Raw genomic sequence first — 14,495 nt, 5'->3', positions numbered from 1 at the left:
TTTACTCTCGCTAAGGCTTAGTACATATGTTCCACAGTAACAACCAGTCAGCATCTAATTTTCATTTTTCAAACACAGCCAGTGAAAGACAGTCAGGAGCTAATTGGTTGGTAGTTTATCTCTCCCCACTTTATCTCTCTCCAAAGTTTGATACATCTCTCCATGTGTTTGATAAATGACAGTTAGACCCTGATTGGTTGTACTTTATCCCTCTCCAAGCTTTGATAAATCTCCCCTATAGTCACATAGTGAAACAATTCGTGGGTGAGAGAAAATATGAATTATGGTGGCAGGTCCATTTGGGTGAGAAAAATTATAGTTTTCCTTTGTCTGCGCTATTCCTTGTCTCCTGATAGCACTGTAATTTGTGTTATGTTGATTTTGTTATCCATGGTATCTTTTCCCGGTCTCCTGTATGACAGAGATAGAGAGTTTGTCATATATGTGCCATTTTAGTTGTTTCCATGACTTTGTCACATGTGGACATGGAACTTAGACACAATACTTTGATGTGGTTTTTGGTGAGGGTAGACATGGCGGAAAGCAGGGAAAACTTAATTTTTAAAATAAAACAGATATTGGAAATCAGCAGGATAAGTCTTAAAAGGACAAATCAGACTCTGGTTTTGGTTCTGTTTGACAGCATGTGGTTTGGAGAGTGGTCATCTGGGTAATTGGGAAGAGGTTAAAAAAATCACAGGCTGACAGGAAGAAACATGCAGCAAATTCAGTCATCATCTGCAATTTCCTCTTTTTTGTTGAGAGAATAATGTAAAAATAGGTTTGCAACTTTTTTGACTGTTAGTATTTTGTAATTTATGTTGTAATTTACAGATATCATGTAGGAAATATAATATAGTTGTTTTGCATTACACAGTAATTGTCTTTTTTTACTGAGCTGTTAATGTAATGACTTCATAACTCTAAGCTGCAAATAATTTTTATTGTATTTGTTATTTAGATAGTATGATTGAAACATACCGTCATATGTTGCATGGGGTACAGCTTTACCAAATTGTCCTAGTGGTTTTATTTTCACAAGGCGCCATTCGTGCGAGCTGTGGTTGCATATATAAGTTTGCCAGACACAGCTAGCCACCTGAGAGGTCTTAGAGAAACACATTTGCCACCAGTTATGTTGTCCTATGGTTTAGCTGTGAAAAGGTCAATTCTACAGTAGGATTCCATTATAAGTTAGTGGTTAATATACATTACATTTATCATGCATGATCTTAGTGAGACTTTTTGTGTATCTTTTTAGGTTTGGTTCCAAAACCGCAGAGCTAAGTGGAGAAAGAGAGAACGCTATGGCCAGATACAGCAAGCCAAAACCCACTTTGCAGCCACTTATGATATCTCGGTGTTACCCAGAAGTGACAGTTACCCACAGGTAATCATATATAAGAATAACAACAACAATAATAATAATAATAATAATAATAATGTGCAATATGATGAATTACCTCTATTTTTCTATGCTACAGAACTACTATATCTATGTGAAAATATGTCAAATAAGCTATCACTAAAACATTAGCCTCCAAAGTCGTGTTTTGTAGCTTTCTCATGTAAAAAACAAATCACCCATATGGCGGGGTGTAATAGAGTCGGAGACTGGGGGAGATGCTGGTTACCGGCTGAACTTGGACGTTTTTTTAAAGGGACAATCACTTACAAGGCAAAATCATGCCGTGATTGTCCCTTTAAAAAAAGTCTGAGATCGGCCAGCAACCAGCACCTTCGGCGGTCTCAGACTCTATTACATCCCGCCGACAGTATTGGTTAACTATTCAATTACTGTTTCAGGATTAATACAGTAAATCAGCAATTATGTGGTATGACTGCTAGTATTATGTTTATTTTGATGAAAATTGAAATCAGTAGATTATATAGATTTCCTGCAACAGCGATCAGGTCTGACTTAGGCCCATTAGGCCACTGTTTGCTCTTAGTTAGCAAATTAGGGCTGAGACACACTTCAGTATATGGTTGCCCTATGCTCATTTATTTATAAAGGGAGAAAAAAACAATTGTGTTTATTATTTAGCACCCCAGTACTCCATATCTACCTCTCTCATAGCAATGGGCAATTGATGTGATACATTGGAAGCAAAATCATTTTGCACTGGTGCAAATGCCAATGATTCGGGCCTGATTCTGAGGTGGGCACAGTTGCATTCACAATTGTGTCTTTGTACATAGTGGTACTGAAGAAACATGCTAATAACGCAGCCTCTTGAATGTGTACAGTGATGTCCACCGGCTGCATCTTTAATCCACTGCTCGCATACATAGACTCTCCATCGGCAACATCAGTCACACCATCGAACTTCAGAACATCCCGATGGTTGGAACTAAGCTCAGCCAATGCCGGTTAATGTGCATGCTAAGCTACATTTGCTGGCTGCACATCTACAAAACTGTTGTGACACACGTTTGCCTAGCCACCCTCAGTACTGGCCAAAAACGCCCAATGACTGTCTGTCACTTTGCATCCTAATTCACTTTGCGATCACCATTAGTAAGCCACTGCAGCACATGCACAGTGTGACTCAGATGACTGCACAAGCGTCCACCCTAAATCAGCCCTCATGCCTATTACTCTCTTACTAGGAGGAAGCTTATGGTCTAGTGTTATATGTTATAAGGAGTGTTAGTAGTCATTTATCAATGGGTTTTTGTAGTTTAACAATATGAAATCTACACTATTTTTACTTGTAACAAATGGGGTAAAACAAGGATTCTTGTTCTAATTTGAATGCGTGTACTGTTTATATGCAATGGAAATGTATATATCAAACAACTAGAACAGTTTATGGTTGTGTACTGTACACATTAACATACCGATCGGTGTGGATTAAGTCATGCAGTGTTGCATGAGAACTGCACAACCACAACTGTGTTCACATCTATGTGTTTAAAAATGCACGTATGCTTCTGATGTTCTTCCTGTGCCCTTTACAGGTGGTTTTCATTGGCTACACAGACATTTTCTTAAATCCTAGCTATAATACAATAGTAAAAAATATAGTACAAGTATAAAAAGATAGTAAAAAATTGTTGCTTGTTGAATATATATTATGGATAGCTTTATATTTACACCGTAATTTAAATAGAAGCTAGGATGCACTCTCCTCCCTAATCCCACAAGTCTAGATCCCCAGATCATCATACTTTGCCGAATGTCATGTCGCTGGTGCTTTCTGCGTACTAGTGGGGTCGCTGTGATGCATGGAATTGTTTACCCTGAATGCGTTTTTAAATGATCAGATGTTCAGGAGATGCCAATGTGTATAGCTTAAAATGCTAAGGGAGTAATGATGTGTGACATAGGCCCTCATTCCGAGTTGATCGCTCGCTAGCTGCTTTTAGCAGCATTGCAAACGCTAGGCCGCCGCCCTCCGGGAGTGTATCTTAGCTTAGCAGAATAGCGAACGAAAGATTAGCAGAACTGCTGCTAAATATTTTCTTGCAGTTTCTGAGTAGCTCCAGACCTACTCCTAGATTGCGATCAGCTCGGTCCGTTTAGTTCCTGGTTTGACGTCACAAACACGCCCTGCGTTCGGCCAGCCACTCCCCAGTTTCTCCAGCCACTCCTGCGTTTTTACCTGTCACGCCTGCGTTTTTTAGCACACTCCCGGAAAACGCTCAGTTACCACCCAGAAACACCCACTTCCTGTCAATCATTCACCGATCAGCAGTGCGACTGAAAAGCGCCGCACGAACAACAGCAAATCTACTAAGTTTTGTGTAAAATAACTTAGCGCATGCGCTCTGCGTACCATCCGCATGCGCATTTAGCAACAAATCGCAGTATAGCGACAATCGGCAACGAGCGAACAACTCGGAATGACCACCATAGATGGGAGCACACAAGGTATCGGACAGACATTTCCGTAAAGTTTGCAAAAAATGATGAAAGTCAGCTAAATAAAAGTCATAATATTGACAAAACATTTAAAGTTTAGTAAAATATTAACCACTAAAATATTTATTTATTGACATGATTCAAACAGTGATGTATGCTGCAGCTGACATCAGCCTTTCAGAGATTATTTTCATTAGACCACAGTTTTATAGTAACTGTCTGATAAATTGCTATAGGTTACAGGACATTTTTCCATTTAGCACTATGGGCCTGATCCATGTTTGTAAGTAAAGCAAAAAAGCAAGCAACTGGGCAAAATCATGCTGCACTGCAGGCGGGGCCAATGTAACGTGCACAGAGATTTAGATTTGGGTGGGGTGTGTTCAAACTGAAATCTTAATTTCAATGTAAAAATAAAGCGGTCTAATATTTGTAGGCTACATGCAAAAGTAGACAGTAATTACCCTACACAGAAAAAATATAAATGTATTTGCTCTCTTTGCATGGCAACATGGTTTGTTCCAGACACAAAGTTACTTGCTTTTTAATTACAAGCATGAATCAGGCCAATGTTGTTGTTGTTGTTATTATTATTTCTACTACTACTACTACTACTACTACTACTACTACTACTACTACTACTCTTCTTCTTCTTCTTATTATTATTATTATTACTACTACTACTACTACTACTACTACTACTACTACTACTACTACTATTAATACCAAACCTTAAAGTTAGCAGCATCTATACTACAAATAAAGACCTTTATATGTTGTTCAGACCTTTCAATTTTGATGTTCTTTTAATTTTATTTTGCTTGGTCTGTGCTTATGTTTTTATTTTCGTTCAGCAATTTTCTCCTGTAAGAACTGGTCTTAATGTATGAGCACATTAGAGGGAAACAAGATGACTGTTGCCAAATCTTGAGGCACAGCAACCGAAATTCTTTGAGCTCTGAAGTATTTTACTGTAGGTCCTTTTGGCTTTGTTGACTGTTGAATAAATAAACAGTACGATATAAGATAGTATTTTACCTTTGGGGACTTTTTAGGTGAACCTTGGCACCCAGTGGTAAAGTATTGCTTGAAATAACCTTTTCCAGCCAGTACATCTGTTTTCATTTTTTTTGTTTCACTCTTTCAATGACTTTTCTTTATCTACCCCTTTTTCAAATGTAAGATAAACCTTTCGTATGCTTCAAAGAATTGATGTTAAAAGAGGTACATGTTTTCTTAGTTGGATTATGTGGAATTGCTGTAGATTCTCTTTATAGTGAGCTTTCATTGCAAAATATACTGTGTTTATAAAAACACATTTTGGAAATGGGATGAAATGTATATCTACATAAGAATTGAAAAGCAATTCCAATATCAATACCATAAAAGAAAATGAATAGTATATACTCATATATATATATATATATATATATATATATGTGTGTGTATATATATATATGTGTGTGTATATATATATATATATATATATATCTAAAATATCACTCACTTTCCCATAGAGAAAACATGCAAAATCCAGCACTTACGATTCAGTTGAAAGCAGAAGAGGATTTATTCTTCAATACAAATCCATTAGTGATACATCCAACAACTGTGTATATGTATATATGTAATATTGTGTATTAAAGTGGTAGGAAATATACGTTTAGACAGGTTACGGACAACTATGTATACTGCAGCAGACAACCTTTAGCAATGAAGGAGGTTGACAGTTTATGGCAGTGTTGTTAGGTCTTTAGCAGCTGAAAACAAATTGCCCAAGATTGATGTAGTGTATTAGCAAATTGTGAACTAAATCTCATATCTACAAACGTGTTAGGTGGAAAGTCACAGTATAGTCAATTTTATTCCAATAACAAATAAATAAACTAAAAATGAGCAAGTGTTTCCAAAATCGTTTAAGTTATTTAGTGTATTAAATTTAATTAACTACAATAATTGGGTGTAGAATCAGAGGGGAAAATACAAAGGCATTGCTTGCTTAAAAGAAATAACATAATCAGAACCTTTTTCAAAAGTCCTCCCAAATCACAAAATCTGATACTGACACAATAGAATGTTTTATTATACAGTCTATTCTTTATTTTGATTTTTACAGCATGAAACATGATTAAGTAGACAAACCATCACACTACTATAAAGAACAGTGTATATGATTGTATCATACAGACATAATAGAAATTTCCTATATGTACAGTTACAAAGTGATGCTCATTTTTATAAAGTAATTATAGAGGATGTATTATAATTGACTGTTTTATTGCTCTGTAATACAGTAATATTAGTTTTGTTAGAGTCTGCTGTATATTTTATAGCATTGATTAAGTTTCACAGGAGTCAACATGGTATTTAAGTTATGTCAAGAAATATGTAATCATTAAGTAGGACAGTCTTTGGCAGCCTGTGACACTCCAGATGCTGTGGTACTACACATTGTAGCATGCCTTTAGCGCTTGTTAAGTGTGTTAGGGCTTGCTGGAATGTGTAGTTCCACAACAGCTTAAGTGAAACAGGTTGCCTACGCCTGAAGCAGAACTTCATTTTTAGTGGAAGGAACACTGTCACACAACGACTTGCAAGAAATAATACATATGTATTAGGCTGACCAACTCAAATATTGTGTTGCATAATTGTATGCTACCTTATGACCAGAATATGCATTGTTTTGCAGCCTGTTTTTGGAGAATGTTGCCCATAGCAACCAATCACATTCTACTTATCATTTATCTAGCACCTTGTAGAAGATAACAGCAAGATTCTGATTGGTTGCTATGAGCAACATCTTCACATTTGAAAACCCACACTTTAGTAAATATACCCCCATTGTGTCTAACAGGAATTACATTAGTAGTTGAACCACAATTAGGTTACAGTGTCTCATATCATGATACCTTCATTGTAAACAGAGGTACCCGGGATTCTTCGTGATGAATAGGGATAGTTTCAGTGATTCGTTGGCAGAATAATATAAGCAAACAGTGCTTTCACACACTTAACAGCTAATCAACAAACAGTTATACACTTGTCCATGAGTGTTTTGAGCCCCAAAATGTTGTGTGTTTTAATTTGTATTGTACTATTAGTAACTGAAGCTATGCTATCCATTAAATAATACATAGACTATTGTTTGTGTGCACAAAAAAATAATATCTAAAATGTGAGGAGAAATCTCAGAAATCATATTTGATAATACTCAGTGCGACAGTCCCATTAGTTCTTCCCTTGCTCATGCTACAATTACTTTTTATCCCCGGCAAGGGCACACAGCTGTTTGTATGTCACACTATGGATTTCCTTTCATGTGGGCTGTCTACAGTCTTCTGAGCTATATTGATATCTTTATACAAGGACTTTTCCTGTTGGGGTTCACAGTATGTGTGGAAATGTTTTGTGGCTGCCCCACTTTAATGTGATGTTTTTATTAAATCAGTCCTGATTGGTTCTTTTCAACTATCATTTTTTTCCATCTATAGATTCAGAACAATTTGTGGACAGGGAGCCCAGCTGGAGGATCTGTAGTCCCTTCCTGCATGCTGCCTCGAGAACCTTCTTCTTGCATGTCACCTTATTCTCACTCTTCTCGCAGTGATTCTTCATACGCTGGCTTCACAAATCATCAGAACCAATTTAGCCATATGCCTCTTAACAACTTCTTCACCGAATCATTATTATCGGGATCTACAAATGGACATACATTTGAACCTAAACCTGAGTTTGAACGGCGGTCATCTAGTATTGCAGTTCTTCGAATGAAAGCCAAAGAACACACAGCAAATATCTCATGGGCTATGTGAAGTAAACGTTTTGTTTAGTAAATAAACTCTATTTTGAAATATTTAACAATATATTAAACCCTGGCCTGATTCTGGGTTGCAGTTCCAGACAACTGCAGAAAATGGAATGTTAATACAATTATTCTGATTTGCGCATCTCTATGTGAACACACCACCACATTCCTCTGTTCATGAGCGCAACTGTCATCATCGGCACTTACTCCTGCCCTATGCTAGGTGGAGGAGAGCTGTCTGAGTTTGACGTCCAGTTTGCATACGCACAACTCAGAATAGTGAGTAACCCTGACGACATGCCCACAAAATACCCACAGAATGGGTGCAGAGAAATGTCAGAGATGCATGTGCACCAGATGTAGCCACTTTCAGACTTGCATGCAACTCAGAATCAGACCCTACGGGAGATGTTTCAAGCCTTGGAGAGAGTTAAAGTGTAGAGACATAAAGTATCAGCCAGCCAGCTCATATCTACTGTTACAGGCTGTGCTTGAAAAATGACAATTTGAGCTGATTAGTTGGTACTTTATCTCTCTCCAAGGTTTGATACATATCCCCTAAGTGTGCAGATAAAAGTACAAATGATGTTTGTTTTGTCAATACAACCTTGTAAAGTATTTCCTTTGTAAGAAATAAATATACCATGCCATGATCTTACAGTGTATGTCTCAATTACATTTTAAAAAATATTAAGATTGTCAGATCTGTGAACTGCACAAATTGATTATAGGTCTTTTTTTTAATGAACATCTTCCCTACTCATGAGAGTGCCCATAAGATGTGCAGAGTAGTACAGTAGATTCCCTCCCATGTGATGCCCACAATTGCCTTGGTATTGTTGGCAGTGCTGCTGTATTTTGTAATCCTATGGGTTGGACTAGTGCCCATGCCATCAACACATGTTGTGCCATCACTATACCCCTACACTGAGATGATATCCTCCAGCCTTCTTCAAACAACTCCAGAGGTGATTACGGGATCATGATGGAGCCCAGGCACATTAATCCTTCTGACTGCTACACAGGTTGGGGCACAGCCTAACCGTGCACATCCTCTGTATTGCAGTATTACGGAGACCAGGAGGAGCTATGTACAGGGAGCACTAGCCATCTGTAAGTGCTCTAAGGCATGTCCAATCTGCTAATTATCTGTTGTCAGTGAGCAATTTCAGAGAAAGCCTCCATGGTGGGAAGCATCGGCCTACGCTAATGATAAAAATACAGTACAATTAAATGTTCTTCTTAATGTGTAACTAAATAATGGAAGCAGATCTTTGTTAATTACAAAGTTTTAACATACAAAAATAATGTATACATTTTATTTAATAATATGCTCCAAAAAGTATTTTCCAGCATAACATGTACCTGCTCCTATTTATTTTATAAGCACAGCCACATCAACTAACCCTAATGAAAGGTAGAAATGGATAAGAAAACTTTGGTACTACTACATTTTAGCTGTGTCTGCACACTCATTACAGTCACCCTTACTGTTATTGTCAGAGACAGCGGCTGATTCAGTCTATCATGTGCAGTACTGAATACATGTCTTCAACGATGTGTGGCTGATTAACCACTATAACAAATTACAATCATTAAAAAAAATCTTTATTGAACAATGGTGGTCATTCCGACCCGATCGCTAGCTGCATTCGTTCGCTGTGCAGCGATGAGGCAAAAAACCCGGCACTTCTGCGCATGCGTATGCGGCGCAATGCGCACGTGCATTGTACTATTGCAACGAACTATGTAGTTTCACACAAGGTCTAGCGAAGCTTTTCAGTCACACTGCTGGCCGCAGAGTGATTGACAGGAAGAGGGCGTTTCTGGGTGTCAACTGACCGTTTTCAGGGAGTGTTCGGAAAAACGCAGGTATGCCAGGAAAAACGCAGGCGTGGCTGGGCGAACGTAGGACATGTTCGTGACGTCAAAACAGGAACTGAACAGTCTGATGTGATCGCAAGCGCTGAGTAGGTATTGAGCTACTCTAAAACTGCACAAAAAAAACTTTGCCGCCGCTCTGCGATCCTTTCGTTCACACTTCTGCTAAGCTAAAATACACTCCCAGTTGGAGGAGGCATAGCGTTTGCACGGCTGCTAAAAACAGCTAGCGAGCGAACAACTCGGAATGACCACCAACATTAGCTTAAAAATTTTATTAGAATGCACATCATGCTCTCACTCCAAATGTTTTATTATATGCAGAACACATTAAAGAAACACAACAAAACTGCTATTTAATCTCTCTAAATGTATTGGAGTATAAAGCAAGTTCCTCCCCCCGATGTGTGCACACTTTTATTAAGGACACACAACACAGAGTTTGAATGGAAAAACTGGGCCTGGTAATGTAAAATACAGAAATTGTATTTGTTCTGAAAAAAAAATATTGTATTTCAAGTAAATTAACATGCAAATGCTAATGACAGAGAATTGTCGTGTAATTTATAAATGGCGAGAGCTTTATAAAGGGTTGCCTTCATTATTTTTAAATAGAAAAACAGTTTATATATATTAGTATTGCTTTAAATGATTAAAATGTTCTTATCAATTACCTTAGAGTTTTTTCTTTGTACCGCTGATGAATTTTAGGAATAATATAATATGATAATTAACCTGGATTTCGTGCTGGGCAATTCAGACTAGAACATCCACTATGTCATATGCTGTGTGCATTTAAACACAAAAATAAAAAATACAATATAATACAGAAATTTGCTCTTTTAACACAACTTTTAACTTTTTAAAATGAGCATTTAGTACATCTTCCCCTTATTCACTGATTCTACTCAAAGAATTTGACCTTATTGTACTTATTATATACAGTATGAGAAATAATTATTGGAATCATTCCTTCAATTTGAAACAATGAAAACAAAATATACAATAAATCTTTCCATATGTTTTCCAGGTATTTTTTTTTTTTAAATATAATCATAATCCATATTGCTTTGCAATTCTATTTAATTACAGCCGTCAAAAACATAGTAGAAGAAACAAAACAAAACACTGCCAAGTTTATTATTGGTTTGTATTATTAAGTATAAAAAACACATGCAGAGATCAAAACAAGTTCTAGATGAATTAGGTTTGCAGTCAAGAAAATTTGAAGGTCAAACATGTAATTATTAAAACACATCATCATGAGAATATGATTTTGTTTAATTGTTTAAATATTTGTAAAGTGCAAATACATGGCTTTAATAGTGAAATCTTTTTGCAGCAAATATCATTTCATTCTCGGCAAATAGATGTTGATATAATTGATGCCCTTTCTACATATAGTGTTCGTCACCTTTTTCCAGCCCATTATTACTACGTGCTACCATTTCTACTCTGTGCTTTGATATTCTCCTTGACAGTATGTGATGTAAAGGCCTCAATTGTAGCAGTTTATTTTCTCTTTGATTATAGTACTGTCCACAAGAATTATACAGAAAATAACCTCTCTTCTTTAACTACGTGCAGAAAGCAATTTATGTCAAATGGAATTTCCTCAGACTGTAATAATATAGAGCAGTGGTAGCCTAGTAGAGTGAAAGCACACATAAGAAGTAACAAAAACATATTGAAATAGTTCTAGTTAAAACATTTTCCTTATTTGCCCTAAGAATCTTGTAAAGTACATATAAAATAGAAAATATTTAAAAATGACTCTTCTCGAATTTACAATTTATGGTAAATTAAGTGTATGTATCTGTATCTGTCTGTATATATATTATTTTAGTTTTGTTTGTTTATTTATTCATTTATTTATTTATTAAGTGTTTTTTATAGTATAGCAAATTCCATTGCGCTTTACAATTGGAAACAACAGTGATGGTGCCCACACACGGTGCGATTCTAGCATGATATTTGATCTTTTTAGTTCAAATAGCATCGCGTCTGGTTCAAATCGCACAGTGTGTATTGTATTGTGCGCTCCCATCTAGTCCATATCTCAAGGCAAAATAGTATGTGCAGTAGTGATGTGCACCGGAAATTTTTTGGGTTTTGTGGTTTGGTTTTGGATTCGGTTCCGCGGCCGTGGTTTGGATTCGGACGCGTTTTGGCAAAACCTCACCGAAATTTTTTTGTCGGATTCGGGTGTGTTTTGGATTCGGGTGTTTTTTTCAAAAAACCCTAAAAACAGCTTAAATCATAGAATTTGGGGGTTATTTTGACCCCATAGTATTATTAACCTCAATTACCATAATTTCCACTCATTTCCAGTCTATTCTGAACACCTCACACCTCACAATATTATTTTTAGTCCTAAAATTTTCACCGAGGTCGCTGGATGGCTAAGCTAAGCGACACAAGTGGCCGACACAAACACCTGGCCCATCTAGGAGTGGCACTGCAGTGTCAGGCAGGATGGCACTTCAAAAAAATAGTCCCCAAACAGCACATGATGCAAAGAAAAAAAGAGGCGCACCAAGGTCGCTGTGTGACTAAGCTAAGCGACACAAGTGGCCGACACAAACACCTGGCCCATCTAGGAGTGGCACTGCAGTGTCAGACAGGATGGCACTTCAAAAAAATTGTCCCCAAACAGCACATGATGCAAAGAAAAACAGGACATGCACACTTTAATGAACCCATCATTTCAGCGACAGGGTCTGCCACACGACTGTGACTGAAATGACTGGTTGGTTTGGGCCCCCACCAAAAAAGAAGCAATCAATCTCTCCTTGCACAAACTGGCTCTACAGAGGCAAGATGTCCACCTTATCATCATCCTCCGATTCCTCACCCCTTTCACTGTGTACATCCCCCTCCTCACAGATTATTAATTCGTCCCCACTGGAATCCACCATCTCAGATCCCTGGGTACTTTCTGGAGGCAATTGCTGGTGAATGCCTCCACGGAGGAATTGATTATAATTCATTTTGATGAACATCATCTTCTCCACATTTTCTGGAAGTAACCTCGTACGTTGATTGCTGACAAGGTGAGCGGCTGCACTAAACACTCTTTCGGAGTACACACTGGAGGGAGGGCAACTTAGGTAGAATAATGCCAGTTTGTGCAAGGGCCTCCAAATTGCCTCTTTTCCTGCCAGTATACGTACGGACTGTCTGACGTGCCTACTTGGATGCGGTCACTCATATAATCCTCCACCATTCTTTCAATGGTGAGAGAATCATATGCAGTGACAGTAGACGACATGTCAGTAATCGTTGGCAGGTCCTTCAGTCCGGACCAGATGTCAGCACTCGCTCCAGACTGCCCTGCATCACCGCCAGGGGGTGGGCTCGGAATTCTTAGCCTTTTCCTCGCACCCCCAGTTGCGGGAGAATGTGAAGGAGATGTTGACGGGTCACGTTCCGCTTGACTTGACAATTTTCTCACCAGCAGGTCTTTGAACCTCTGCAGACTTGTGTCTGCAGGAAAGAGAGATACAATGTAGGTTTTAAATCTAGGATCGAGCACGGTGGCCAAAATGTAGTGCTCTGATTTCAACAGATTGACCACCCGTGAATCCTGGTTAAGCGAATTAAGGGCTCCATCCACAAGTCCCACATGCCTAGCAGAATCGCTGTGTTTTAGCTCCTCCTTCAATCTCTTCAGCTTCTTCTGCAAAAGCCTGATGAGGGGAATGACCTGACTCAGGCTGGCAGTGTCTGAACTGACTTCACGTGTGGCAAGTTCAAAGGGTTGCAGAACCTTGCACAATGTTGAAATCATTCTCCACTGCGCTTGAGTCAGGTGCATTCCCCCTCCTTTGCCTATATCGTGGGCAGATGTATAGGCTTGAATGGCCTTTTGCTGCTCCTCCATCCTCTGAAGCATGTAGAGGGTTGAATTCCACCTCGTTACCACCTCTTGCTTCAGATGATGGCAGGGCAGGTTCAGGATTGTTTGGTGGTGCTCCAGTCTTCTGTATGCGGTGGCTGAATGCCGAAAGTGGCCCGCAATTCTTCGGGCCACCGACAGCATCTCTTGCACACCCCTGTCGTTTTTTAAATAATTCTGCACCACCAAATTCAATGTATGTGCAAAACATGGGACGTGCTGGAATTTGCCCAGATGTAATGCACGCACAATATTGCTGGCGTTGTCCGATGTCACAAATCCCCAGGAGAGTCCAATTGGGGTAAGCCATTCTGCGATGATCTTCCTCAGTTTCCGTAAGAGGTTGTCAGCTGTGTGCCTCTTCTGGAAAGCGGTGATACAAAGCGTAGCCTGCCTAGGAACGAGTTGGCGTTTACGAGATGCTGCTACTAGTGCCGCCGCTGCTGTTCTTGCTGCGGGAGGCAATACATCTACCCAGTGGGCTGTCACAGTCATATAGTCCTGAGTCTGCCCTGCTCCACTTGTCCACATGTCCGTGGTTAAGTGGACATTGGGTACAACTGCATTTTTTAGGACACTGGTGACACTTTTTCTGACGTCTGTGTACATTTTCGGTATTGCCTGCCTAGAGAAATGGAACCTAGATGGTATTTGGTACCGGGGACACAGTACCTCAATCAAGTCTCTAGTTGCCTCTGATATAACGGTGGATACCGGAACCACGTTTCTCACAGCCCAGGCTGCCAAGGCCTGAGTTATCTACTTTGCAGCAGGATGACTGCTGTGATATTTCATCTTCCTCGCAAAGGACTGTTGGACAGTCAATTGCTTACTGGAAGTAGTACAAGTGGTCTTCCGACTTCCCCTCTGGGATGACGATCGACTCCCAGCAGCAACAACAGCAGCGCCAGCAGCAGTAGGCGTTACACTCAAGGATGCATCGGAGGAATCCCAGGCAGGAGAGGACTCGTCAGACTTGCCAGTGACATGGCCTGCAGGACTATTGGCTTTCCTGGGTAAGGAGGAAATTGACACTGAGGGAG

General features: G+C 39.0%; 1 protein-coding gene across 1 annotated transcript in view; it reads left to right on the top strand.

Moving 5' to 3' along the window:
- ALX1 (ALX homeobox 1) overlaps positions 1-8,153 on the top strand; it is a 17,122-nt gene extending 8,969 nt beyond the window's left edge. Inside the window, exons 3-4 of the mRNA XM_063930510.1 lie at positions 1,262-1,390; positions 7,360-8,153. Coding sequence (XP_063786580.1) covers positions 1,262-1,390; positions 7,360-7,680 — 450 coding nt within the window. The 3' untranslated portion in view covers positions 7,681-8,153. The remainder of the gene's footprint in view (positions 1-1,261; positions 1,391-7,359) is intronic.
- The last annotated feature ends 6,342 nt before the right edge of the window (positions 8,154-14,495 follow it).

The sequence above is a fragment of the Pseudophryne corroboree genome, chromosome 6, assembly GCF_028390025.1.
Source record: "Pseudophryne corroboree isolate aPseCor3 chromosome 6, aPseCor3.hap2, whole genome shotgun sequence".
Classification (NCBI taxonomy): Eukaryota; Metazoa; Chordata; class Amphibia; order Anura; family Myobatrachidae; genus Pseudophryne; species Pseudophryne corroboree.
This window is presented reverse-complemented; position numbering and strand designations above follow the sequence as displayed.